Genomic DNA, 25,264 nt, shown 5'->3' on the forward strand with positions numbered 1-25,264 from the left:
TGTAGTCCTAATATAAGGTCCTTGTTATGTCTCCAAATGATCTAAATCACCTCTCAATTAAACAATACAGATACCATCACAATACCATCACACAACACTAAAAGTGAAAGCAAAATGTTAACTATAAACTGCACCGTACTGTAATAGGATACTCGCACAATGTAACATACAGTAATTGCCTTTGTAAAGGGTTGAACATCAGTAGGCCACCTATGACTTAGTATCCATGTTTTTCTTGTCTATAGCAACATGGCAACAACCAGCCAGCGAGGGGAGGAGGAGGGGGGACATTATCGAGGACCAATCCACCGACACAGAAACCCCCGAGCCCACCCATGGCTGGTCGTGGAACTCTTGGGTATGGTTATCCCAAAAATGTGTGTATGAGTGTGTGTGCGCCTGTGTTGTGCTGATGTGCACTGAAGTTATCGGTGTGTTTGTGCACGTGTGTGTTTTCTTAACGTGCGAAATGTTATTGGTGTGTGTTGTGTTGACCTGCACTTAATGTTCTCGATGTGTGTGTCCTCTCCAGGCGAAACACCCCCTATAAGACCCTGGAGCCAGTCAAGCCTCCAACGGTACCTAACGACTATATGACCAGCCCAGCACGACTAGGCAGCCAGCACAGCCCTGCACGCACAGCCTCCCTCAACCAGAGACCCAGAACACACAGGTAACACAGTGGGCCACTGGTGTGTGTGTGTGCCTGTTAGTGTGTTTTACACCTTTCAAACCAAGACGTGGTGAAGCCAACGTTTAGCAGACTTTTCTTTATGTCTGAAAGGTATTGGCAGCAACAAAGCCTGCATGGTTGACCAATGAGCCCAGTTCATCTTGTCATCCAATCAAACCATGTTTTAATGACAACATTCGTGCTGACAACAAAGGGGACCGCTGGTCTCTACACACGGTGGGCGGATTTACTCGCAGTTCAATAGCCGTTTACCGCAGCTCGTCTGTAAGAGCCTTCATGTGATTAAAAACCAAGCATTGCCTCCCCTCCACTTAATGAAGGCTGGATTTCTTTTGTCCCTCAGAAGTGTTCCTTTTTTTGTCCTCTTTTTGTTCGTCAAGTAGCCAAGCTTATTAATAAATGGTCGTGAGTGTAACAGTCCTGACCTATTTATGTTAGTTTTTATGTGTTTTTGGTCAGGGCATGTGTTTTGGGTGGGCAGTCTATGTTACCTGTTTCTATGTTGGTTTCGGTTTGCCTGGTATGGCTCTTGATTAGAGGCAGGTGGTTTGCATTTTCCTCTAATCAAGAGTCATATTTAGGTAGGGCATTATCACTGTGTGTTTGTGGGTGATTGTCTCCTGTGATGTCTTCGTTGTGTTCGATGTATTTCACTTTTGGAGCTGTTTGGCTGTTCGTATGTTTCGATGTCCGTTCCTGTTCGTGAGTTTACGTTTGTCCATGTAAGTTTATGTTCAGGTTGCGTGTACGTCGTTTTCTTATTTTGTAGTTTGTTAAAGTGTTTGTTTTCGTGTCATCAGTTTTCGTATTAAATAAAAAGGATGGCATATTTCCCTGACTCCGCATATTGGTCTGAAGATCCTTCTCTCCTCACCTCTTCCGAGGATGAGGAAAGCGACAGATGTAACAGAATCACCCACCAACAAAATGTGACCAAGCGGTATGGGAAAAATGGACGGAGCAATAAGGACTTTTGGACTTGGGAGGAGATTTTGGACGGTAGAGGACCTTGGGCTCAACCAGGGGAATATCGCCGTCCAAAGGAGGAATTGGAAGCAGCGAAGGCGGAGCGGCGCTGGTATGAGGAGGCAGCTAGGAGACGTGGATGGAAGCCGGAGATTCAAGCTCGTAACCGGAATTATGAGGGGACACGTCTTGCACGGAAGCCCGAAAAGCCCGTGAGTAACTCCCAAAAATTTCTTGGGGGGGGGGCTAAAGGGTAGTGGGCCAAGGGCAGGTAGGAGACCTGCGCCCACTTCCCAGGCTAACCGTGGAGAGCGGGAGTACGGGCAGACACCGTGTTACGCAGTAGAGCGCACGGTGTCTCCTGTACGTGTGCATAGCCCAGTGCGGGTTATTCCACCTCCCCGCACTGGTAGGGCTAGATTGGGCATTGAGCCAGGTGTCATGAGGCCGGCTCAACGCGTCTGGTCTCCAGTGCGTCTCCTCGGGCCGGCATACATGGCACCTGCCTTACGCATGGTTTCCCCGGTTCGCCTGCATAGCCCAGTGCGGGCTATTCCACCTCGCCGCACTGGCAGGGCGACCGGGAGCATTCAACCAGGTAAGGTTGGGCAGGCTCAATGCTCAAGAGAGCCAGTACGCCTGCACGGTCCGGTATTTCCGGCGCCACCTCCCCGCCCCAGCCTAGTACCTACAGTGCCTATATTACGCACTAGGCTACCAGTGCATTTCCAGAGCCCTGTTCCTCCTCCACGCACTCTCCCTATAGTGCGTGTATCCAGTTCGGTGCCTCCAGTTCCGGCCCCACGCACTAAGCCACCTGTGCGTCTCCCAAGTCCTGTACACACTGTCACTTCTCCCCGTACTAGTTCTGAGGTGCGTGCCCTCAGCCAGGTGCCACCAGTGCCGGTACCACGCACCAGGTATAGAGTACGCTTTGAGAGTTCAGTGTGCCCTGTCTCTGCTCCCCGCACTAGTAGGAAGGTGCTTATCATTAGCACGGTGCCTCCAGTTCCGGCACCACGCACCAGGTCTACAGTGCGCCATATCCGGCCAGAGCCATCCGTCTCCCCAGCGCCATCTGAGCCATCCGTCTCCCCAGCGCCATCTGAGCCATCCGTCTCCCCAGCGCCATCTGAGCCATCTGTCTCCTCAGCGCCATCTGAGCCATCCGTCTCCCCAGCGCCATCTGAGCCATCCGTCTGCCAGGAGCCTGCAAAGCCGCCCGTCTGCCATGAGCCTGCAAAGCCGCCCGTCTGCCATGAGCCTACAGAGCCGTCAGCCAGACAGGAGCCGCTAGAGCCGTCAGCCAGACAGGAGCCGCTAGAGCCGTCAGCCAGACAGGATCTGCCAGAGCCGCCAACCAGACAGGATCTGCCAGAGCCGCCAACCAGACAGGATCTGCCAGAGCCGCCAACCAGACAGGATCTGCCAGAGCCGCCAACCAGACAGGATCTGCCAGAGCCGCCAACCAGACAGGATCTGCCAGAGCCGCTAACCAGACAGGATCTGCCAGAGCCGTCAGTGAGCCATGAGCAGCCAGAGCCGTCAGTGAGCCATGAGCAGCCAGAGCCGTCAAAGAGCCATGAGCAGCCAGAGCCGTCAGAGAGCCATGAGCAGCCAGAGCCGTCAGAGCGCCATGAGCGTCGTGAGCCGTCAGCCTGCCATGAGCGTCGAGAGCCGTCAGCCTGCCATGAGCGTCGAGAGCCGTCAGCCTGCCATGAGCGTCGAGAGCCGTCAGCCTGCCATGAGCGTCGAGAGCCGTCAGCCTGCCATGAGCGTCGAGAGCCGTCAGCCTGCCATGAGCGTAGAGAGCCGTCAGTCTGCCATGAGCGTCGAGAGCCGTCAGCCAGCATGGACCTGCCAGAGCCGTCCAAACAGGACCTGCCAGAGTCCTTCAGCCGGGATCTGCCCCTTGTCCCGGTGCTGCCCCTTGTCCCGGTGCTGCCCCTTGTCCCGGTGCTGCCCCTTGTCCCGGTGCTGCCCCTTGTCCCGGTGCTGCCCCTTGTCCCGGTGCTGCCCCTTATTCCAGTGATGGTCCTTATCCTGGTGCTGCCCCTTGTTTTTGTGCTGCCCCTTGTCCCGGTGCTGCCCCTTGTTCCGGTGCTAGCTGATTATTTAGGGGAAGGTAATGTTTGGGTGGTCAGTGGTAGGGGTAGACAGAAGAGGGGAGTGACTATGGTGGTATGGGGACAGCGTCCGGAACCGGAACCACCACCGTGGTCAACTGCCCACCCGGACCCTCCCCTGGACTTTGTGCTGGTGCGCCCGGCGTTCGCACCTTGGGGGGGGGGTACTGTAACAGTCCTGACCTATTTATGTTAGTTTTTATGTGTTTTTGGTCAGGGCATGTGTTTTGGGTGGGCAGTCTATGTTACCTGTTTCTATGTTGGTTTCGGTTTGCCTGGTATGGCTCTTGATTAGAGGCAGGTGGTTTGCATTTTCCTCTAATCAAGAGTCATATTTAGGTAGGGCATTATCACTGTGTGTTTGTGGGTGATTGTCTCCTGTGATGTCTTCGTTGTGTTCGATGTATTTCACTTTTGGAGCTGTTTGGCTGTTCGTATGTTTCGATGTCCGTTCCTGTTCGTGAGTTTACGTTTGTCCATGTAAGTTTATGTTCAGGTTGCGTGTACGTCGTTTTCTTATTTTGTAGTTTGTTAAAGTGTTTGTTTTCGTGTCATCAGTTTTCGTATTAAATAAAAAGGATGGCATATTTCCCTGACTCCGCATATTGGTCTGAAGATCCTTCTCTCCTCACCTCTTCCGAGGATGAGGAAAGCGACAGCTATGACAGTGAGATTACTTTGAAATAAGTCTTATTCAACAAAGCTTTATTAAAATATCAAGTTTGTGTGCAGCAAAACAGTGAGCGGACATCCCCGTTTTATCTGTAGGCCTACATTATTTTATCTAGCTCCCGTTTTTTTCCTTTAACAATTGCTTGCTTTTTATTTCATATGATTAAAAACCAAGCCTTCCTCAAGCTACCCTTACACTAGGCCCCCAGACCCAATTTTTATTTTGGGGGGGTTGACTCAACTTCGGGGTCTCAACTTACTGTACTCCAGTCAATGTTGCCTAAATATTATATGCCCACGGTAGGGGAATTACGGTGCCTGGAACTGTATTGAAACATAGCCTATTTAAAACAAGTTGTTTTGTTTTTATTAGAATTTGATTGGAATTATTCACTGTCTTTTTTAGGCCTTATCAAAGTAAATGTAATCTTGCCAATTAACAACATTTGGGATACCCATGGCTTAGCCCGGGGCGTCACTGCAATCCCTGGTTCGAATCCAGGCTGCATCACATCTGGCCGCGATTGGGAGTCCCGTAGTGCGGCGCACAATTGGCCCGGGTTTGGCCGAGGTAGGCCGTCATTGTAAATAAGAATTTGTTTTTAACTGACTTGCCTAGTTAAATAAAGGTTAAATAAAAAAATAAAGCCCCTATATCAGTGTGGATGCTATGTATACAGTTGAAGTCGGAAGTTTACATACACTTAGGTTGGAGTCATTAAAACTCGTTTTTCAACCACTCCACAAATGTATTGTTAACAAACTATAGTTTTGGCAAGTCAGTTAGGACATCTACTTTGTGCATGACACAAGTACTTTTTCCAACAATTGTTTACAGACATTATTTCACTTATAATTCACTGTATCACAATTCCAGTGGGTCAGAAGTTTACATTCACTAAGTTGACTGTGCCTTTAAACAGCTTGGAAAATTCCATAAAATTATGTCATGGCTTTAGAAGCTTCTGATAGGCTAAGTGACATCATTTGAGTCAATTGGAGGTGTACCTGTGGATGTATTTCAAGGCCTACCTTCAAACGCAGTGACTCTTTGCTTGACATCATGGGAAAATCAAAAGAAATCAGCCAAGACCTCCGAAAAATTGTAGTCTGGTTCAAGTCTGGTTCATCCTTGGGAGCAATTTCCAAATGCCTGAAGGTACCACGTTCATCTGTACAAACAATAGTACGCAAGTATAAACACCATGGGACCACACAGCCGTCATACTGCTCAGGAAGGAGACGCGTTCTGTCTCCTAGAGAGGAATGTACTTTGGTGCGAAAAGTGCAAATCAATCCCAGAACAGCAAAGGACCTTGTGAAGATGCTGGAGGAAACGGGTACAAAAGTATCTATGTCCACAGTAAAAATAAGTCCGATATCGACATAACCTGAAAGGCCACTCAGCAAGGAAGGAGCCACTACGGTTTGCAACTGCACATGGGGACAAAGATCATACTTTTTTGGAGAAATGTCCTCTGGTCTGATGAAACAAAAATAGAACTGTTTGGCCATAATGACCATCGTTATGTTTGGAGGAAAAGGGGGGAGGCTTGCAAGCCGAAGAACACCATCCCAGCCGTGAAGCACGGGGGTGGCAGCATCAGTTTGTGGGGGTGCTTTGCTGCAAGAGGGGCTGGTGCACTTCACATAATACCCGAAATCTTTGACCCAAGTTAAACAATTTAAAGACAATGCTACCAAATACTAATTGAGTGTATGTAAACTTCTGACCCACTGGGAATGTGATGAAAGAAATAAAAGCTGAAATAAATTATTCCCTCTACTATTATTCTGACATGTCACATTCTTAAAATTAAGTGGTGCTCCTAACTGACCTAAGACAGGGAACTTTGACAGAAAACTGATTTTACATGTATTTGGCGAAGGTGTATGTACACTTCCAACTTCAACTGTATATTTACATATTCAAGCCATGAAATTACTTAGAATAATGTGGACTGCTAACATTTTCAACATATTTAGCAAAGATAGGATAGCCCCAAATTTTGTTATTTTGTTTTTATCGGCTATTTATAAAACTAGGTTATAACAGACTAACATTAGATTTGGAGTTGATGACAACCCAATACATAAAAAAAAATGTAAATACACAACTTGAAGAAGCACATATTTAGTGACAGAGCATGTTCTGATTGGCCAGTGAAGAGTCAAGCCTCGACACACCTACAACAAAGGTATTCATCAAAACTCAGCCTATTCGCTCCTCCGTTAGCTCTTGCGCTCATAATTCCTGCAGGGGAAAAAAAAAAAATCTGAGACACCCCCGGACCTTTAGAGCTACCACCAGTCTAAGACTTACCTTTGTGTTAGGTTTGTTAAAATAGAGCCCATTATACTCTTCAGCTGAATTGTGATAGGAGCTCATGCTGACAATATAATTTCCATCTTTTCTCTCTCTCTCGCTCTCGCTCTGTGCAGTGGCAGCAGTGGGGGTAGTGGCGGGCGAGAGAACAGCGGTGGCAGCAGCATAAGTGTTCCTCTGGCCGTGCCCACTCCCTCCCCTCCCAGCCTGGGACCAGGTGAGGCCAGCGATACATCTCCTTTAGCTTAGCTTTGCATTTAACTAGCCATTCTTTTATTGTAGATTTTTTGCTAGCTTAGTATGTAGGTGTCCATTCTATTGAATTAGCTTCTCTTTTAGCCTAGTTTAGCATTCAGCCTTCCATTCTGTTTGTTTCTCTGTTAGCATGGTTTAGTTCAGCATTTAGCTGTCGGTTCTGTCTAATTAGCTTCTCTGTTAACCTATTGGTAGTGTAGCATTTTAGCCTTTTCATTCTGTTAGCTTAGCAGTAGCCTTTCTGTCTAGCTTATCTGTTAGCTTAGCATTTAGCCTTCCATTCTGTATAGGATCTCTGGTACCCTAGCTTAGAATTTAGACTTCCATTTTGGTACCTTTTCTTCTCTGTTATCTTAGCATTTAGCTTTCAATTCTGTTATCTTAGCTTCTCATTTTGTTTAGCATAGCACCTTTCTGCCTGACCAGTCTTATTCGTTTAGTATAACATCTCCTACTTCTATCAGGCCTTTCCTGTCTTCAACTTAGCATGTGTCTGTTTATTGTGTCAGCTAATCTTTTCATATTCATACGCTTAGCTGCCTATTTGTTCTGTCAATTTGGCATCTCTTTTGGCATACAATGGTGTTTGTTTGTTTTAGCTTCATATTATGCATCAGTTTTCCATACAATTCAGCTGTCCATTTAGATCTAGATTCATATGCGTATTTTGATGATATTTTGGCTGCACAGTATATCTTCTCATGGAACTCTTTTTTTGTTTCTGGTTGGTTATTGTGCCCAGGCACACCAGCCACAGCTGAGTAGCTTCCATCCAACCACACACTAAATAAGTGCGATTAAGACAGGGCCAACTTCAGTGAATTCACTAACTCTCTCACTCTCCTTTCCCTACCTTCTTTCTCCGTACCTCTCTCCCCACCTCAACAACCACAGCAGCAGTCCCCCAGGGCCCAGGCCTGGGTCCCATCCCCATGTCCCAGTTTGGCACCATCTCAAGGCAGGTCTCCCGCCACAACTCCACCGCCACCTCAGCCTCCATGGTGTCGGCCACAGGTACCTACCGCCGGGCGCCCTCCGGCAGCTCCCATTTCTCCATGTCCCAGCAGCCCCACCTCAACGGGGGACCCGCCTACCCCCAGAACTCAGGTAAGACCACGGGAAGAATTTTTCTTGGATTATGGTTGAAGTAATGTTATTTCCGACCAAAGAAGAAAGTTAATAGACCGTAGTTGGATTATGGTTGAATGTTTGTAAGCAACATCAATAGACCGTCGATTCAGTGTGTCCTGGATAGGAGTCAGTTTGAGGTAGCTCACTTTAATTAGCCTACAATCTCACTCAGATTGTCAACAGTGTAACTAGGTTGAATATAAAATATCCTCTGAAATCCTCTTTGATTGGTTTGATCTTAACCAATACTCCCCATTGATTTGATCTTAACCAATACTCCCTATTAACCAATACTCCCCATTGGTTAATGCTTCTGGTATTTTTGCAAATGACATAAGCGATCACTGTGCTATTGCCTGTGTGAGAGATGGTAACATTCCTAAGAAATCTCTGTGTTATTACGAAAAGAAACTGGAAGCGGTTTGATATTCAAGGTTTTTAACATGATTTATCTATCATTGAAAGGAATATAATGGAATTAATCCCTGATGTTGAACTAGCCTTTTCTTACTTCCACAACGCATTCCAGGATGTATGCAATAGGCCCCTTTAAAAAAAATTAGGATGAAGGGCAGAGAGAACCCTTGGTTTACTAGGGAACTTACAAAAATCATAAGGGAACGATATGCTATGTGGGCTAAAGCAAGAGGGACTGGTTCGGCAGATGATTGGAAGGCTTTTAAACATCTTGGGTGTGGCTATGATCCGCTATGATCCATAAATCTCTTCAGGTCATTGACCAGGTCCTGCCGTGTAGTTCTGGGCTGATCCCTCACCTTCCTCATGATCAGTGATGCCCCACGAGGTGAGATCTTGCATGGAGCCCCAGACCGAGGGTGATTGACCGTCATCTTGAACTTCTTCCATTTTCTAATGACTGTTGCGCCAACAGTTGTTGCCTTCTCACCAAGCTGCTTGCCTATTGTCCTGTAGCCCATCCCAGCCTTGTGCAGGTCTACGGAATTCTTACTGGTTGGTAGGTGATCAAATACTTATGTCATACAATAAAATGCAAATTAACTACTTAAAAATCATACAATGTGATTTTCTGGATTTTTGTTTTAGATTCCGTCTCTCACAGTTGAAGTGTACCTATGATAAAAATTACAGACATGCTTTGTAAGTAGGAAAACCTGCAAAATCGTCAGTGTATCAAATACTTGTTCTCCCTACTGTATATGCAGGCCTCAGCCACTACCCTGAGAGCACTTGATTCAGTGTATCATGCAGCCCTCAGGTTAATTTAAAATCAGAAACGTCTAACACATCATTGTGATCTCTACGGCGCTGTTAGCTGGTCGTCATTGACCTTGCGTAGGCTTAAACACTCGTATACACTGATTTATAAGGCCATATTGGGTAAAATGCCATTTTATCTCTGTTCTTTTTTAGTCAGGTCAGTAAATAAATATCAATTACGGTCCTATTCCGATTTGCTTCTAACAGTACCGAAAATTAGAACAGGACATGGTAGAAATAGTTTTAGTTACTTAGCTCCGTGGTCCTGGAATTCTGTCATGAACATTTTAAAATGTGATGATCTAGTTTCGTTGGTGGAGTTTAAACACTTGATCGATGTATATTTCATAGAAGAGTGTAATTGTTTTTAGGCCAGCTGTTTTTAGTCAAGACGTTTGTGTTTTTAATGTACAATGTTTTTGTTGTACTGTATATGTGTGTTTATAGTTTTGTTTAATGTTGTGTTAGTGTATGTAAGTTGTTCTGTCTGAAACGTTGTTCCCTCTGCTGCTATTGGACCAGGTCTCTCTTGGAAAAGAGATGTTATCTCAATGAGAAAAAACCTGTATAAATAAAGGAAAAATAAAAAATAGAACATTGTAGGTAAAAGAGAGAAAGGAAATTCGGGGCAGTGGAAGACAAATCCACACACACACACATTAGCTGTCAGACAAGAGGAGATTTAGGACGAACGTCGCAAACATAAAACCAAGGCATACTGTCAGTATCGCTGTTAGCGCTCACACATAACATTGACCCATACGAGGTAGACTAGTCTGGAGAGGGGAGACAGTGACTGATCTATGTGTCTGAAGGCAGCTCTATGGCGGCGAAATAAATCAGACGTGACTAGTTGTGAGACAACCATTTCATTACTGCTGATTTATGCCCCGGGAGTCAGAGAGGAAAACCACCCTCGTCATGACGTGTCACCCTCTATGACAGTGGTTTTCAACCAGTGTGCCGCAAAACTTTCCCAAATCTTGACAACACTCGCTTATAAATGTTACCTGTGGAATGAACGTGGGATTTTGACTTGGGGGCACCAGTGCCGCTAGAAAGAAAATCAATCAGATAATACATTGATTGAATGGCACGCATGGTTACAAATCTGTATCGTTGTTTCAAGTCCGGTGCGCTGCAGCCGTTTTTACGTTTGGATCATTTGAGGGGCGGGTATCATGAGCAAAGAAATTAGTATAATTTTACTTTGCCTGTGAGAACCATTAACACAGGCAAGTCTGAGGCTTAGCAGTACCACAGCCTCTGCCATAGAAACAAACGGAGCTTGGCTTTGTGTCTGTGGATGCACCTTTACAATGCAGGAAACCGCTCGTTTCTAGACCTTTCCGTTCAAAGTAAGACCTATTTTACCAGAGCTACATGTTTTCCTTTCTATCTGAGATTTGCGGGATGCTCTTAAAGGGGTACACACAAATTAACCATCATGAGTGGGCCTAAGGAACTATGAAAATAGTTGATTTGCAGTATGGATCAGATGAGATGAAGGTCATTAACACTTAATAAATGATTAGGAAAAGTTTAGGCGTGCCACATCATTTTTTAGCCCATCAAGGTGTGCCACTGATCAACATTTTTTGGGAACCACTGCTTTATGACATCATGCCTTTTGGCGGGAACAATCATTACAACACTGTACCGGGGTTAGGGTGACGTTCATTCAATGAGGGGCATAATCATTGTCTTACATCAGATATGAGTTATGCAACCTGTCGGAAGACAAAGGAGTGTCATAAAAAATGTGTATTTTTCAACTGAAGAACAGAAATGCACAGTGTAGATGTTTGCATTTTATTGCACAGTAAACTAGAAGTTGGTATTGTTACACAATACACAATACATTTTTGACACTTATTTTGTTCATTATTGTGTTCATTTCAATTAATCCCAATGAAACCGAGGACATTTGGTAATAATAATTGGTCAAACTAAATTGTTACAACACAAATAAACACGGTCTATAGTATACTGTGAAATATCATGCTGCCGTGCTGAATGTTTTTTGTTTACATAGGCAGTAGGCAAAACTGGTTAAAATATCATCAAAATAACCTAATTTCAACCAGTTTGTGGTTGTAATACCGTCATTTCAACCAGTTTGTGGTTGTAAAAACGTCATTTCAACCAGTTTGTGGTTGTAATAACGTCATTTCAACCAGTTTGTGGTTGTAATAACGTCATTTCAACCAGTTTGTGGTTGTAATAACGTCATTTCAACCAGTTTGTGGTTGTAATAACGTCATTTCAACCAGTTTGTGGTTGTAATAACGTCATTTCAACCAGTTTGTGGTTGTAATAACGTCATTTCAACCAGTTTGTGGTTGTAATAACGTAATTTCAACCAGTTTGTGGTTGTAATAACGTCATTTCAACCAGTTTGTGGTTGTAATAACGTCATTTCAACCAGTTTGTGGTCGTAATAACGTCATTTCAACCAGTTTGTGGTCGTAATAACGTCATTTCAACCAGTTTGTGGTCGTAATAACGTCATTTCAACCAGTTTGTGGTCGTAATAACGTCATTTCAACCAGTTTGTGGTCGTAATAACGTCATTTCAACCAGTTTGTGGTCGTAATAACGTCATTTCAACCAGTTTGTGGTTGTAATAACGTCATTTCAACCAGTTTGTGGTTGTAATAACGTCATTTCAACCAGTTTGTGGTTGTAATAACGTCATTTCAACCAGTTTGTGGTTGTAATAACGTCATTTCAACCAGTTTGTGGTTGTAATAACGTCATTTCAACCAGTTTGTGGTTGTAATACCGTCATTTCAACCAGTTTGTGGTTGTAATACCGTCATTTCAACCAGTTTGTGGTTGTAATACCGTCATTTCAACCAGTTTGTGGTTGTAATACCGTCATTTCAACCAGTTTGTGGTTGTAATACCGTCATTTCAACCAGTTTGTGGTTGTAATACCGTCATTTCAACCAGTTTGTGGTTGTAATAACGTCATTTCAACCAGTTTGTGGTTGTAAAAACGTCATTTCAACCAGTTTGTGGTTGTAAAAACGTCATTTCAACCAGTTTGTGGTTGTAAAAACGTCATTTCAACCAGTTTGTGGTTGTAAAAACGTCATTTCAACCAGTTTGTGGTTGTAAAAACGTCATTTCAACCAGCTTTGCCTGAAGGGTAAAGTTGAGAGAATAAAATACTCTAAGTGGGTATGCACGCTTACTGCTTTTTTTTTGCTCTCTGACAAGCATATTTTTCCTGTGTTTCTCCTTCCATCTCCCTATCTCTCTCTCTTTCTCTCTCTCTGGTATGTCCATCTGTCTGCCTGTCTGTGTTGCTGCTTTTAGTGTCTGTGGCTCCTCCTCCCCCTCCTATGGTCCAGCTGACTCCTCAGATTCCTCTGACGGGCTTTGTGGCCAGAGTACAGGAGACCAGTAAGTAACACACACGCTCACACACACACGCACGTTATGTTGTTCTATCCCCGTTGGGACCTAAAATGTATTTCCATTTAAAATCCTATTTTCCCTAAACCTAACCCTTACCATACCCCTAACCCAAATCCGAAAACTAAACCTAACCATCATTTTAACCCTAACCCTAATTGTAACCTGAAACCTAACCCCTGAGCTTAAAATAGCCTTTGTCCTCATGGGGACGTGGGAAATGTCTCCACGAGAGAGAATTTTCCTTGTTTTTCTATCCTTGTGGGGACATTTGGCGATTTTAGTTCCCCAAAAGGATAGAAGGAACCAACACACACACAGGTAACAGCACCTCTCCCTCAGCCTTACATTTCATACTGTCACCTATTAGTGCTCTTTTTGGCTGGGTCTGTCACGCCTTTTTCGTACGCTGGCTTCTGCCTTTAGACACACCCCTCCAATGTTTTGTCTGTTGCCATGGTCACTGAGTGACAGTGGTGAGAGTTATATGGTTCTACCTTTGTCCACTGAAAACACGTGACTTAACGTTTGGAAAACCTCATAGTGTCAGCCAAGTCAAACACAGTTTTAATCAGACAGAGCACGTCTCAGGGATCTTCCCAATCCCTACTGTACACAGCAGCTGTGTCCTTGTCCAGGTGACTTTACTTGTTAATCCAGCTTTCAAATGACACTTTGATACTTGCTTTCCTTATTTTGCATTTGCATTTCACCTCGAGAAACCCTACTAGCCATATCTGAACTACTGTGTCTGTTTTATACATACAGTGCATTCGGAAAGTATTCAGAACCGTTTACTTTTTCCAAATTTTGTTACGTTACAGCCTTATTCTAACATGGATTAAATAACAATTCTCATCAATCTACACACAATACCCCATAATAACGAAAACAGGTTTTTAGACATTTTTGCAAATTTATTAAAAATAAAAAAACAGAAACACCTTATTTGCATAAGTATTCAGACCCTTTACTGTGAGACTTGAAATTGAGCTCAGGTACATCCTGTTTCCATTGATCATCCTTGACATGTTCCTACAACTTGATTGGAGTCCACCTGTGGTAAATTCATGATTGGACATGATTTGGAAAGGCACACACCTGTCTATATAAGGTCCTGCAGTTGACAGTGCATGTCAGAGCAAAAACAAGCCTTGAGGTTGAAGTAATTGTCTGTAGAGCTCAGATACAGGATTGTATCAAGGCACAGATCTGGGGAAGTTTACCAAAAAATGTCTGCCGCATTGAAGGTCCCCAAGAACACAGTGGCCACCATCATTCTTGGATGAACCACCAAGACTCTTCCTAGAGCTGGCCACCCGGCCAAACTGAGCAATTGCGAGAGAAGGGCCTTGGTCAGGGAGGTGACCAAGAACTCGATGGTCACTCTGACAGAGCTCCAGAGTTCCTCTTTGAAGATCGGAGAACCCTCCAGAAGGACAACCATCTCTACAGCCCTCCACTAATCAGGTCTTTCAGTAAAAGGCACATGGCAGCACGCTTGGAGTTTGCCAAAATGCACCTAAAGAACTCTCAGACCATGAGAAACAAGATTCTCTGGTCTTATGAAACTACGATTGAACTCTTTGGCCTGAATGCCAAACATCACGTCTGGAAGAAACCTGGCACCATCCCTACGGTGAAGCATGGTGGTGGCAGCATCATGCTGTGGGGATGTTTTTCAGCGGCAGGGACTGGGAGACTAGTTAGGTTTGAGGGAGAGATGAACAGAGCAAAGTACAGAGAGATCCTTGATGAAAACACGCAGGACCTCAGACTGGGGCGAAGGTTCACCTTCCAACAGGACAATGACCCTAAGCACACAGCCAAGACAATGCTGGTGTGGCTTCGGAACAAGTCTCTGAATGTCCTTGAGTGGCTCAGCCAGAGCCCGGACTTGAACCCAATCGAACATCTCTGGACAGACCTGAAAATAGCTGTGCAGCAACGCTCCCCATCCAGCCTGACAGAGCTTGAGAGGATCTGCAGAGAAGAACAAATATTTCCAAAAACCTGTTTTTCCTTTGTCATTATGGGGCATTGTGTGTATATTGATGAGGGGGGGGAAACGATTTAATCAATTTCAGAATAAGGCTGTAACGTAACAATATGTGGAAAAAGTCAAGGGATCTGAATACTTTCCGAGTGCATGGTATAATAAGAGAAGACACTATGTATGTCATGCTATCTGCTGGCCAGTATAGGTCATCACACATCTGAAAGATCAGGCTCATGCATGGCATAGAATATAATTGAATAGAATAGAGAAGAATATTGGTATAATAGAATACAATTGCAGTAGAATAGAATACAGGTAGAATATAATAGAATTGAATAGAATAGTAGAATAGAATAGAATATATACCTTCCTAATATTGAGTTGAACCCACTTTTGCCCTCAGAATAGCCTCAGTTCGTCGGGTCATGGACTCTACAAGGTGTCGAAAGCATTCCACAGGAATGCTGGTCCATGTTGACTCCAGTGCTGGTGGTGGACCATACTTGATACACTGGAAACTGTTGAGAGTAAAAAACCCAGCAGCATTGCAGTTCTTGACTGTGTCTGGCACCTACTACCATACCCCGTTCAAAGACACTTAAATCTTAAATCTTAAATCTTGTAAAGTGGTTGTTCCACTGGATATCATAAGGTGAATGCACCAATTTGTAAGTCGCTCTGGATAAGAGCGTCTGCTAAATGACTTAAATGTAATGTAAATGTAATGTAAATGAAAGAGCAGGTGTTCCTAATGTTTTGTACACTCCCTGTATATGAATTAAGGTTTTGTTTGTATGGTGTTAAGGAGCAACACACGGGTAGGGGCAGATTTAAGTTATTTGTTCAGTTTGGAGTGGCGGAGCTAAGACCATTTCAGAAATGTTAATGTTTTATTGTTTAAAGAAATCATGAAAGAGATTGGTGTGTTTTTTTTCACTATTTCATCATGGCATGGGGTTGTGACAGACATTTGTTTCAAATCTATCACTTGATGGTTCCATTTCAGAGAGACAAATGAGGTTGTTTTTTTGCTAAATGCTATATATATCCCTCACTGTCAGAGAAATAAGTAGTACTGCTAGGTTTTACACAGTCAGTTGATTTAAAATCTGAGAACAGTAATATTTTACACATACATTAAGGTACCCATAAGAAATCATTTCTGATGAAAAAACACAAATATGAAAAATGTGTGGATATAGCATTTTGGAAATAAACGTACACAGTTGTTTCTGTTTACATGTAACAGTTTACTTTTAGTCCGTCCCCTCGCCCCGAACCGGGCGCAAACCAGGGACCCTCTGCACTCATCAACAACAGTCACCCACGAAGCATCGTTACCCATCGCTCCACAAAAGCCGCGGCCCTTGCAGAGCAAGGGGAACCACTACTTCAAGGTCTGAAAGCGAGTGACGTCACCGATTGAAACGCTATTAGCGCGCACCACCGCTAACTAGCTAGCCATTTCACATCGGTTACATACTGTAACGGCTTTCTTCCTGGGATGAAGGAGTGGACCAAAATGCAGGGCAGTTAGTGTTCAACATGTTTAATATAATGAACTGTGAACACTTACAACAATACAAAACAACAAACGTGAAAACCGAGACAGTCCTATCTGGTGCAGACCACAAAAACAGAGACAGGAAACAACCACCCACAATCCCCAACACAAAACAAGCCACCTATATATGATTCTCAATCAGGGACAACGATTGACAGCTGCCTCTGATTGAGAACCATATTAGGCTGAACACAGAAACAGACAAACTAGACACACAACATAGAATGCCCACCCCAACTCACGCCCTGACCATACTAAACAAATACAAAAACAAGGGAAAACAGGTCAGGAACGTGACACATACGCTACAGTATATATATTTAGGAGTTTTTCCTGGTCAGGTCACATGCTCAGGTGAAACCCCAGGCCATAATATATTGAAATTATAATGGCATCTTTTTATAGGGACTAACTCCGCCATGGTACGTTGGACAAAGCCTATGGGGAAATGAATGGTGTTTTTGATAAGGTTTTTGGATGTACGCCGAAAATAAGGTATGTGTGATAAACACAGGCTTAGGAGATCTCATAGGTTTTGTTCTATGAGATTATCTTTATCAGCTAATGTCACTTTTTGTGAATTTGTAAGCATTTATGTAGTTAAACAAAGCACAAAGCATAAAGGTAATGTTAACTGACTGGTATTATCTCATAGAACAAAACGTATAAGATCTGCTATCTGCTGTGTTAACCTCAGACCTTATTTTCAGCGTTTATCCCAAACCCCTATTCCTTCCCCATAGGAATGGCTGAACGAATCAGAGGTAACTCATTTCCGTTTTTTAGCACAAGCTAGCGAGCGCTATTGATATCACACAAATAAATATAATTACTATAACAGACATCCCTATGAAATTGTGCTTCCATAATGTCAGATGTATTTTTCTCTCCCCTCCTGTTCAGTAACAGACAGCCCGGACCCCCTTCCACCGCCCCCTCCCGAGGACGTTGTCATGTTTGAGGAGGCCTCGCCCCCTCCCCCGCCCCCACCAGTGGACTACCAGGGGGATGAGGAGGCGGCCGTGGTGCACTACAATGACCCTTATGCCGACGAAGACCCCGACTGGGCCCCCAAGTCCTACGTAGAGAAGGGTGAGTTTGACTAGTACCCCCGGAACTTTAGTGACGTCATACACTGATACCAGTTTGAGCATGATTTACGTGCCGTTATAAGCTTGTTTTAAATGGTGCACAACAAATGTCTGTGGAGACAAAGTATCAATCTTATCCGAATCCAAAGGACCAATTAAGTAGTATAGGACAGTTACAGTACAGATACTACTACGTGACACCCACAAATTGTCAATCTTGGGTGTAGGCCTACTATACTATACAAAATTATAGTGCTGTATCTCTTTAATTAATTATTTCACGTACAGCCCTATTCCCACCAGCTGTTCTCCCTCACTCTGTTCTGTCTATGGTCAGGTCGTTATTGTAAAAGAGAATCTGTTCTCAATAATTTACCCGGTTAAATAAATCAATCAAATGTTTTTTTTACAGTGGTGGCCATTTATGACTACTCCAAGGACAAGGAGGACGAGCTGTCCTTCATGGAGGGCTCCATCATCTACATCATCAAGAAGAACGACGACGGCTGGTACGAGGGAGTCTGCAACGCCGTCACTGGCCTCTTCCCCGGCAACTACGTAGAGTCCATCATGCACTATACAGACTAAGGGCGGCCATTTTGACAGTGCAAAAACGGCAGGATGTTACAAAAAAAACGTGCTGAGTTTAGTATTTGAAACGATAAGGTAGCTTTTAGTAAGATGTTGGCATTTGTTTTGCACGGTCAAATTGTCCTGAAAGCCCCCCCCCCCCATCTCTTATCCACACAGAAAAACGTCAATCTTACTTTTACAGAAAAAAAATAAGAAAGAATAAATAAACAAACAAACAAACGTAAAGAAGTGCATTGCGACATGAGTGACCGAATGTTTGTTTTTGTCAGTGTCCAAATTGCAATGTTACAAAACAAGCTAAATATTCAATTTACTATGCTACATGTTGGAGGGAGGGGTGGGTTGGAAAGGTGGGCCAAGGGATAGGGAATAGGAGTTTTGAATGCAAAAAGATATGAACGTTAATTTGTTTATTTCTGGTGAAGTTATTTAGTTTTGTTTACAGTACCAGTCAAACGTTTGGACACACCTACTCATTCAAGGTTTTTACTATTTTCTACATTGTAGAATAATAGTGAAGACATCAAAACTATGAAATAACACATTGAATCATGCAGTAAACAAAAAAAAAGTTCCAGGTGAAGCTGGTTGAGAGAATGCCAAGAGTGTGCAAAGCTGTCATCAAGACAAAGGGTGGCTACTTTGAAGAATCTCAAATATAAAATATGTTTGATTTGTTCAACACTTTTTTAGTTGCTACATCATTCATATACATATGTGTTATTTCATAGTTTTGATGTCTTCGCTATTATTCTACAATGTAGAAAATAGTAAAATAAAGAAAAAACCTTGAATGAGTAGGTGTGTCAAATTTAGACTTGTACTGTATATGCATTCGGAAAGTATTCAGACCCCTTGACTTTTTCCACATTTTGTTAGGTTACAGCCATTTTCTAAAATTGATTAATAGGTTTTTGTTCCCTCATCAATATACACACAATACTCCATAATGACAAAGCAAAAATAGGTTTTTATACATTTTTGCTCATTAAAAAAAACAAAAAACTTAAATATCACATTTACGTAAGTATTCAGACCCATTACTCAAGACTTTGTTGATGTACCTTTTGGCAGCGATTACAGCCTCGATTCTTCTTGGGTATATGACGCTACAAGCTTGGCACAACTGTATTTGGGGAGTTCTCCCATTCTTTGCAGATCCTCTCAAGCTCTGTCAGGTTGGATGGGGAGTGCATCGCAGTGCAAGAGGCGTCACTACAGTTCCGAGTTCGATCCCGGGCCGTGTCTTTATAAAATGGCGCCGGAGCAGAAGGCAGACGTTTTACGTGCCCCCAAACGATTGTGTTTTTTGTTCGTTTATCTGCGCTCTTTGTGACTTCGTTTTTAAAACTATTTTTGTACATAATGTTGCCGCTACCGTCTCTTATAACCGAAAATAACTTCTAGACATCAGGACTGCGATTACTCACCACGGACTAGCAGACTCCTTTTTCTTCTTTCACGACTCTGACGAGCTCGAGGCGGAGGATATATGGCTCCCTCGAGAACAGGCCCCGACCCCAGTGATCTGCGTAAAGAGGAGGCGGAGAAAGAGAGGCCGGAGGGCGGGCTGCCTTCTGAGGAGTAGGAGGCGATTGAATAAACCCCCACTCCCCTCAATTCTGCTTGCAAACATGCAATCTTCGGACAGTAAAATTGACGAGTTATTGGGAAGATTAAACTAAAAACTGTAACATCTTATGCTTCACGGAGTCGTGGCTGAACGACGACAATATCAACATACAGCTGGCTGGTTATACGATGTATCGGCAGGATAGAACAGCGGCGTCTGGTAAGACAAGGGGCGGCGGTCTAGAGTTTCTCATGATAATCTGCAGACCACATTACCTACCGAGAGAGTTTTCATATATATTCTTTGTAGCTGTTTACATACCACCACAGTCAGAAACTGGCACCAAGATAGCATTGAATGAGCTGTATTCCGCCATAAGCAAACAAGAAAACGCTCACCCAGAGGCGGCGCTCCTAGTAGCCGGGGACTTTAATGCAGGGAAACTTAAATCAGTTTTACCTCATTTCTATCAACATGTTAAATGTGCAACCAGAGGGAAAAGAACTCTGGACCACCTATACTCCAAACACAGAGATGCATACAAAGCTCTCCCTCGACCTCCATTTGGCAAATCTGACCATAATTCTATCCTCCTGATTCCTCCTTTCAAGCAAAAATTTAAGCAGGAAGTACCAGTGACTAGATCAATAAAAAAAGTGGTCAGATGAAGCAGATTCTAAGCTACAGGACTGTTTTGCTAGCACAGACTGGAATATGTTCCAGGATTCCTCCAATGTTATTGTACACCACATCTGTTATTGGCTTCATCAATAAGTGCATCGGTGACGTCGTCCCCACAGTGACCGTACATACATACCCCAACCAGAAGCCATGGATTACAAGCAGCATCCACACTGAGCTAAAGGCTAGAGCTACAGCTTTCAAGGTGCGGGACTCTAACCCGGAAGCTTATAAGAAATCCCGCTATACTCTCAGACGAACCATCAAACAGGCAAAGCATCAATACAAGACTAAGATTGAGTCATACTACACCGGCTCTGACACTCGTCGGATGTGTCAGGGCCTGCAAACCATTACATACTACAAAGGGAAGCACATCCGAGATCTGCCCAGAGACACTAGCCTACCGGACGAGCTTAACTACTTCTATACTCACATGCATGAGAGCACCAGCTGTACTGGAAGACTATGTGATCACACTCTCTGCAGCCGATGTGAGTAAGACCTTTAGACAGGTCAACATTCACAAGGCCGCAGGGCCAGAAGGATTACCAGAACGTGTACTGCGAGCATGCACTGACCAACTGGCAAGTGTCTTCACTAACATTTTCAACCTCTCCCTGTCCAAGTCTGTAATACCAACATGTTTTAAGCAGACCAACATAGTGCCTGTGCCCAAGTACACTAAGGTAACCTGCCTAAATGACTACCAACCCATGACTCACGTCTGTAGCCATGAAGTGCTTTGAAAGGCTGGTCATGGCTCACATCAACACAATCACCCCAGACGCCCTAGACCCACTCCAATTTGTATACCACCCAAACAAATCCACAGATGATGCCGTCTGTATTGCATTCCACACTGCCCATTCCCACCTGGACAAAAGGAACACCTATGTAAGAATGCTATTCATTGCCTACAGCTCAGCATTCAACACCATAGTGCCCTCAAAGGTAGGCCTGATCACCGACAACAACGAGACAGCCTATAGGGATGAGATCAGAGACCTGACCGTGTGGTGCCAGGACAACAACCTCTCCCTCAACGTGATCAAGACAAAGGAGATGATTGTGGACCTTTAGAAAAAGAGGACTGAGCCCCCATTCTCATCGATGTGGCTGCAGTGGAGCAGGTTGAGAGCTCCAAGTTCCTTGGTGTCCACGTCACCTACAAACTAACATAGTCCAAGCACACCATGACAGTTGTGAAGCGGGTACGACAAAACCTATTCCCCCTCAGGAGACTGAAAAGATTTGGCATGGGTCCTCAGATCCTCAAAAGGTTCTACAGCTGCACCATGGAGAGCATCCTGACTGGTTGCATCACTGCCTGGTATGGCAACTGCTCGGGCCTCTGACGGCAAGGCACTACAGAGAGTTCATCACTGGGGCCAAGCTTCCTGCCATCCAGGACCTCTATACCAGGCGGTGTCAGAGTAAGGCCCTGAAAATTGTCAAAGACTCCAGCCACCCTAGTCATAGTCTGTTCTCTCTGCTACCACGCGGCAACCGGTACCGGAGCGCCAAGTCTAGGTCAAAGAGGCTTCTAAACAGCTTCTGCCCCCAAGCCATAAGACTCCTAAACATCTAGTCAAATGGCTACCCAGACTATTCACATTGCCCCCCTCCTCTCTCCACACCACTGCCACTCTCTGTTGTCATCTATGTATAGTCACTTGAATTAAAAGTCAAAGGGTCTGAATACTTTCCAAATGCACTGTATATGTATATATATACTGTAATGTGAGAAGCTGCCAGTTTGTGTGTCAGTAGTGTTTTACCTGTGATTTTCCATCTACGTCTATTGAGTGGTCAATGGCATGCAAGATGTGCCAGGTAGGGATGATGTTACTCGCTCTTATTTAGTCATTTTCCGGGTTTTCTTAGATTTTTCACTTTTAGTGCCATTTCTACCCTCAGTTTAGCCAATTGTCACTTGATATTAAGTTTTTTTTTTTTATGTAAAAAAATGTATTATATCTTACTTATTTTATGCTGTCGGGCTACTGTAGCAAAACGTGAAGAAACGGATTATTGTACATTCTACTCCATCGTGGCTCCATTGTGTTGGAATGTCTGCACTGATTAGTACTCAATGGCTTTTTATATGACATCAATCACATGGCTTTGATTGCAACACACGTTTGATTGCATTCTGGCTATCCAAACGTTGCATTATCGTTGTTAGTTATATCAACCTGGCTTTGACAGTGGCCTCTGGTTAGGTGCTTATCTTTGGTACTTGATAACCGTTATCACCTACCATCATCAACACAACCTCAAAACAAGGACGCAAGACTGTCAAAAAAAACTGGTGTAGGCTACTAGCCTACTTATTGAGCAGGACAGAGTGATTTGTAACAGTGGTAAACGTTCAACCTTGAATGGAACCTCGCTCTATCATTTCTATCACAATGAATGTAGGCAATTCAGCAGTGCATTGTGGACTCAAATGTACTACATTGATTGTATTTTAAAAGATGCAGACACGTTTGTGCCACGCTTTTATGATGAACTAATATTCCACACACATTTGCAGTGCTTATTAATGCCTACACGACTTTATTGTATACATGACATGATGACGTTATAACTAAATACTTCCATGCAAATATGTAGGTTGCTTGTAGTCGGATGGCCTTACCTCTTACATCCTGTCATTTGAGGTTTATTTTTCATGAGCCATTGTGATGTGATGTTACGAATAGGTTACGGTTATGACAATAGGTTGCGACCACATGAGGTAGGCGTTATGACGCACAGACAAAGTTGAATTCAAGCTGGCCACGTGCGGCCTCCCGAGTGGCGGAGTGGTCTAAGGCTCTGGGTTCGGAGTCCAGAGTCTGTCGCAGCCAGCCACGACAGGGAGACCCATGTGGCGGCGCACTACTGGCCCAGCGTCGTCCAGGTTAGGGGAGAGTTTGGCCGGCAGGGATGTCCTTGTCCCATCGCGCACTTGTAACTCCTGTTGGGGGCCGGGCGCAGTACACGGTCACCAGGTGCACGGTGTTTCCTCTGACACATTGGTGTGGCTGGCTTCCGGGTTGAGTGGACTGTGTCAAGAAGCAGGTCGGGTTTTTTCGGAGGACACGCAGCTCTCAACCTAGAGAAAGAAAATGAGAGGGAGAGAGAGAAAGGGATAAAGAGAGAAAGAGAGGGAAAGTGTGTGAGAGAGAAAGTACGAAAAATAACTAGAGCGAGAGAGGGAGAGACAGTGGAGGAGAGAGAAAGAAGGAAAGAAAGTAAGAGAGAAAGAGAGAGAGAGAGACCTGTCGTCCCCTGGTTCCAAATATAGTATACTCTGTTTTTTTGTTGTTGTGGCTTATTTTTATTCATTAAAGACGCAGACATGACAAAATCCGTTTTTGTTCGGAGCATTGCTTTGTACCTACGTTGGTTTGGCTTTTTGTCTCGGATGAGACACAACTGTAATTGCCAATTGGATACCATGAAATTGGGGAGAAAAAAATTAAATAAAGAAGCTTGCCACGTGCCCTTGTGTGGAAGACCATGCAATGCCAACATGTTCAACACAAACAGTATTCAACCTCAATGTATGCATACATATAAAAACATGACATTTTTTACTGGGTATAATCATTTGCCACTACATCCAGTTATTGACTGTACTTTTAACTCCATCATTTTTGGTCATTTTTGTGAGAGAAAAAAACGACTTTTCCTACCGAAGCATTTTTAGCATTTTTTGTCGTTTTGAAATACTTTGTCTGAGACTGCTGTACATGGTTAAGTAGCGGTGTGTATCTTTATTTATTCATATTTTCCTAGAAAAATATAATGAGACAACCACTCACATGCAGCAGAACATTGCATGTTTGTTTACCACTAAAACTTAAAACATTTCAGGGCACCAGGGCTCAAGTCATCTTGATATTATGTCTGTTTTCTTATATGAAATGTGGAAAAAATGATGATCTGTAACTTAAATGTTCATGCGAACAGAATCTGATTTGTCTTCTTTCCTCTTGGTTTGTATATATAATGTGTTCATTGAAATGTATGTACAGTCCTTTTGTAATAAACAGCTCGCCGAAACGACAAATGAAGCTTGTCTTTGGTGGGGGATTTCTCCTTGGGACAGTTAAAGAACAGCATTGGAAATCCAATGACTTTCTATGGCTTTTCGCCAAACAAATTAACACCCAATAATACTGCCCATAAAGCCACACACACACACACACACACACACATCAGTGGAGGCTCCTCAGAGGACTGGGAGGACCATGCTCAGTGAATTTCATAAAAATAGTGAAACATTAAAAAAGCTATCCTTTTTAGATAAAACTATACAAAATATACAATATTTACGTCACCAAATAATTGATTAAAACACACAATGTTTTGCAATGAAGGTCTACAGTAGCCTCAGCAGCACTCTGTAGGGTAGCACCATGGTGTAGCCGGAAGACAGCTAGCTTCTGTCCTCTGGGTACATTGACTTCAATACAAAACCTAGGAGGCTCATGGTTCTCACCACCTTCCATAGACTTACAGCAGGGCTGCCCAACCCTCTTCCTGGAGATCTACCATCCTGTGGGTTTTCAGTCCAACGCTAATTTAACACACCTGATTCTACTTATTAGCTGCTCAGCAAGACTATAGCTAGCTGAATCAGATATGCTAAATTAGGGTTGGACTGAAAACCTACAGGACAGTAGATCTCCAGGAAGAGGGTTGACTTACACAGTAATTATATCAACTTCCGGAGAACGTCCTCCAAACTATCAGAGCTCTTGCAGAATGAACTGACTTGTTGTCCAGCTAATCAAGGATCATAGAATGAATCTACTACTGAAATCATAAGCTACAGCTAGCTAGCACTGCAGTGCATAAAGCGTGGTGAGTAGTTGACTCAAATAGAGAGAGACATAGTTGAATGGTTTTGAACAAATTAATTTCTTCCAAAAGG

At 43.7% G+C, this 25,264-nt stretch overlaps 1 protein-coding gene across 3 annotated transcripts in view; it reads left to right on the forward strand.

Moving 5' to 3' along the window:
* The window catches only part of LOC129814435 (abl interactor 1-like), a 58,377-nt gene extending 33,980 nt beyond the window's left edge, over positions 1–24,397 (forward strand). For all 3 annotated transcript variants that reach the window (XM_055867547.1, XM_055867545.1, XM_055867546.1), the window contains 7 exons: positions 246–358; positions 533–673; positions 6,901–7,001; positions 7,934–8,146; positions 12,734–12,820; positions 17,299–17,487; positions 17,899–24,397. In XM_055867547.1, the coding sequence (XP_055723522.1) occupies positions 246–358; positions 533–673; positions 6,901–7,001; positions 7,934–8,146; positions 12,734–12,820; positions 17,299–17,487; positions 17,899–18,074 (1,020 nt within the window). In that variant the 3' untranslated portion in view covers positions 18,075–24,397. The remainder of the gene's footprint in view (positions 1–245; positions 359–532; positions 674–6,900; positions 7,002–7,933; positions 8,147–12,733; positions 12,821–17,298; positions 17,488–17,898) is intronic.
* Positions 24,398–25,264: the final 867 nt, after the last annotated feature.

This window comes from Salvelinus fontinalis, chromosome 17, assembly GCF_029448725.1.
Source record: "Salvelinus fontinalis isolate EN_2023a chromosome 17, ASM2944872v1, whole genome shotgun sequence".
Taxonomy (NCBI): domain Eukaryota; kingdom Metazoa; phylum Chordata; class Actinopteri; order Salmoniformes; family Salmonidae; genus Salvelinus; species Salvelinus fontinalis.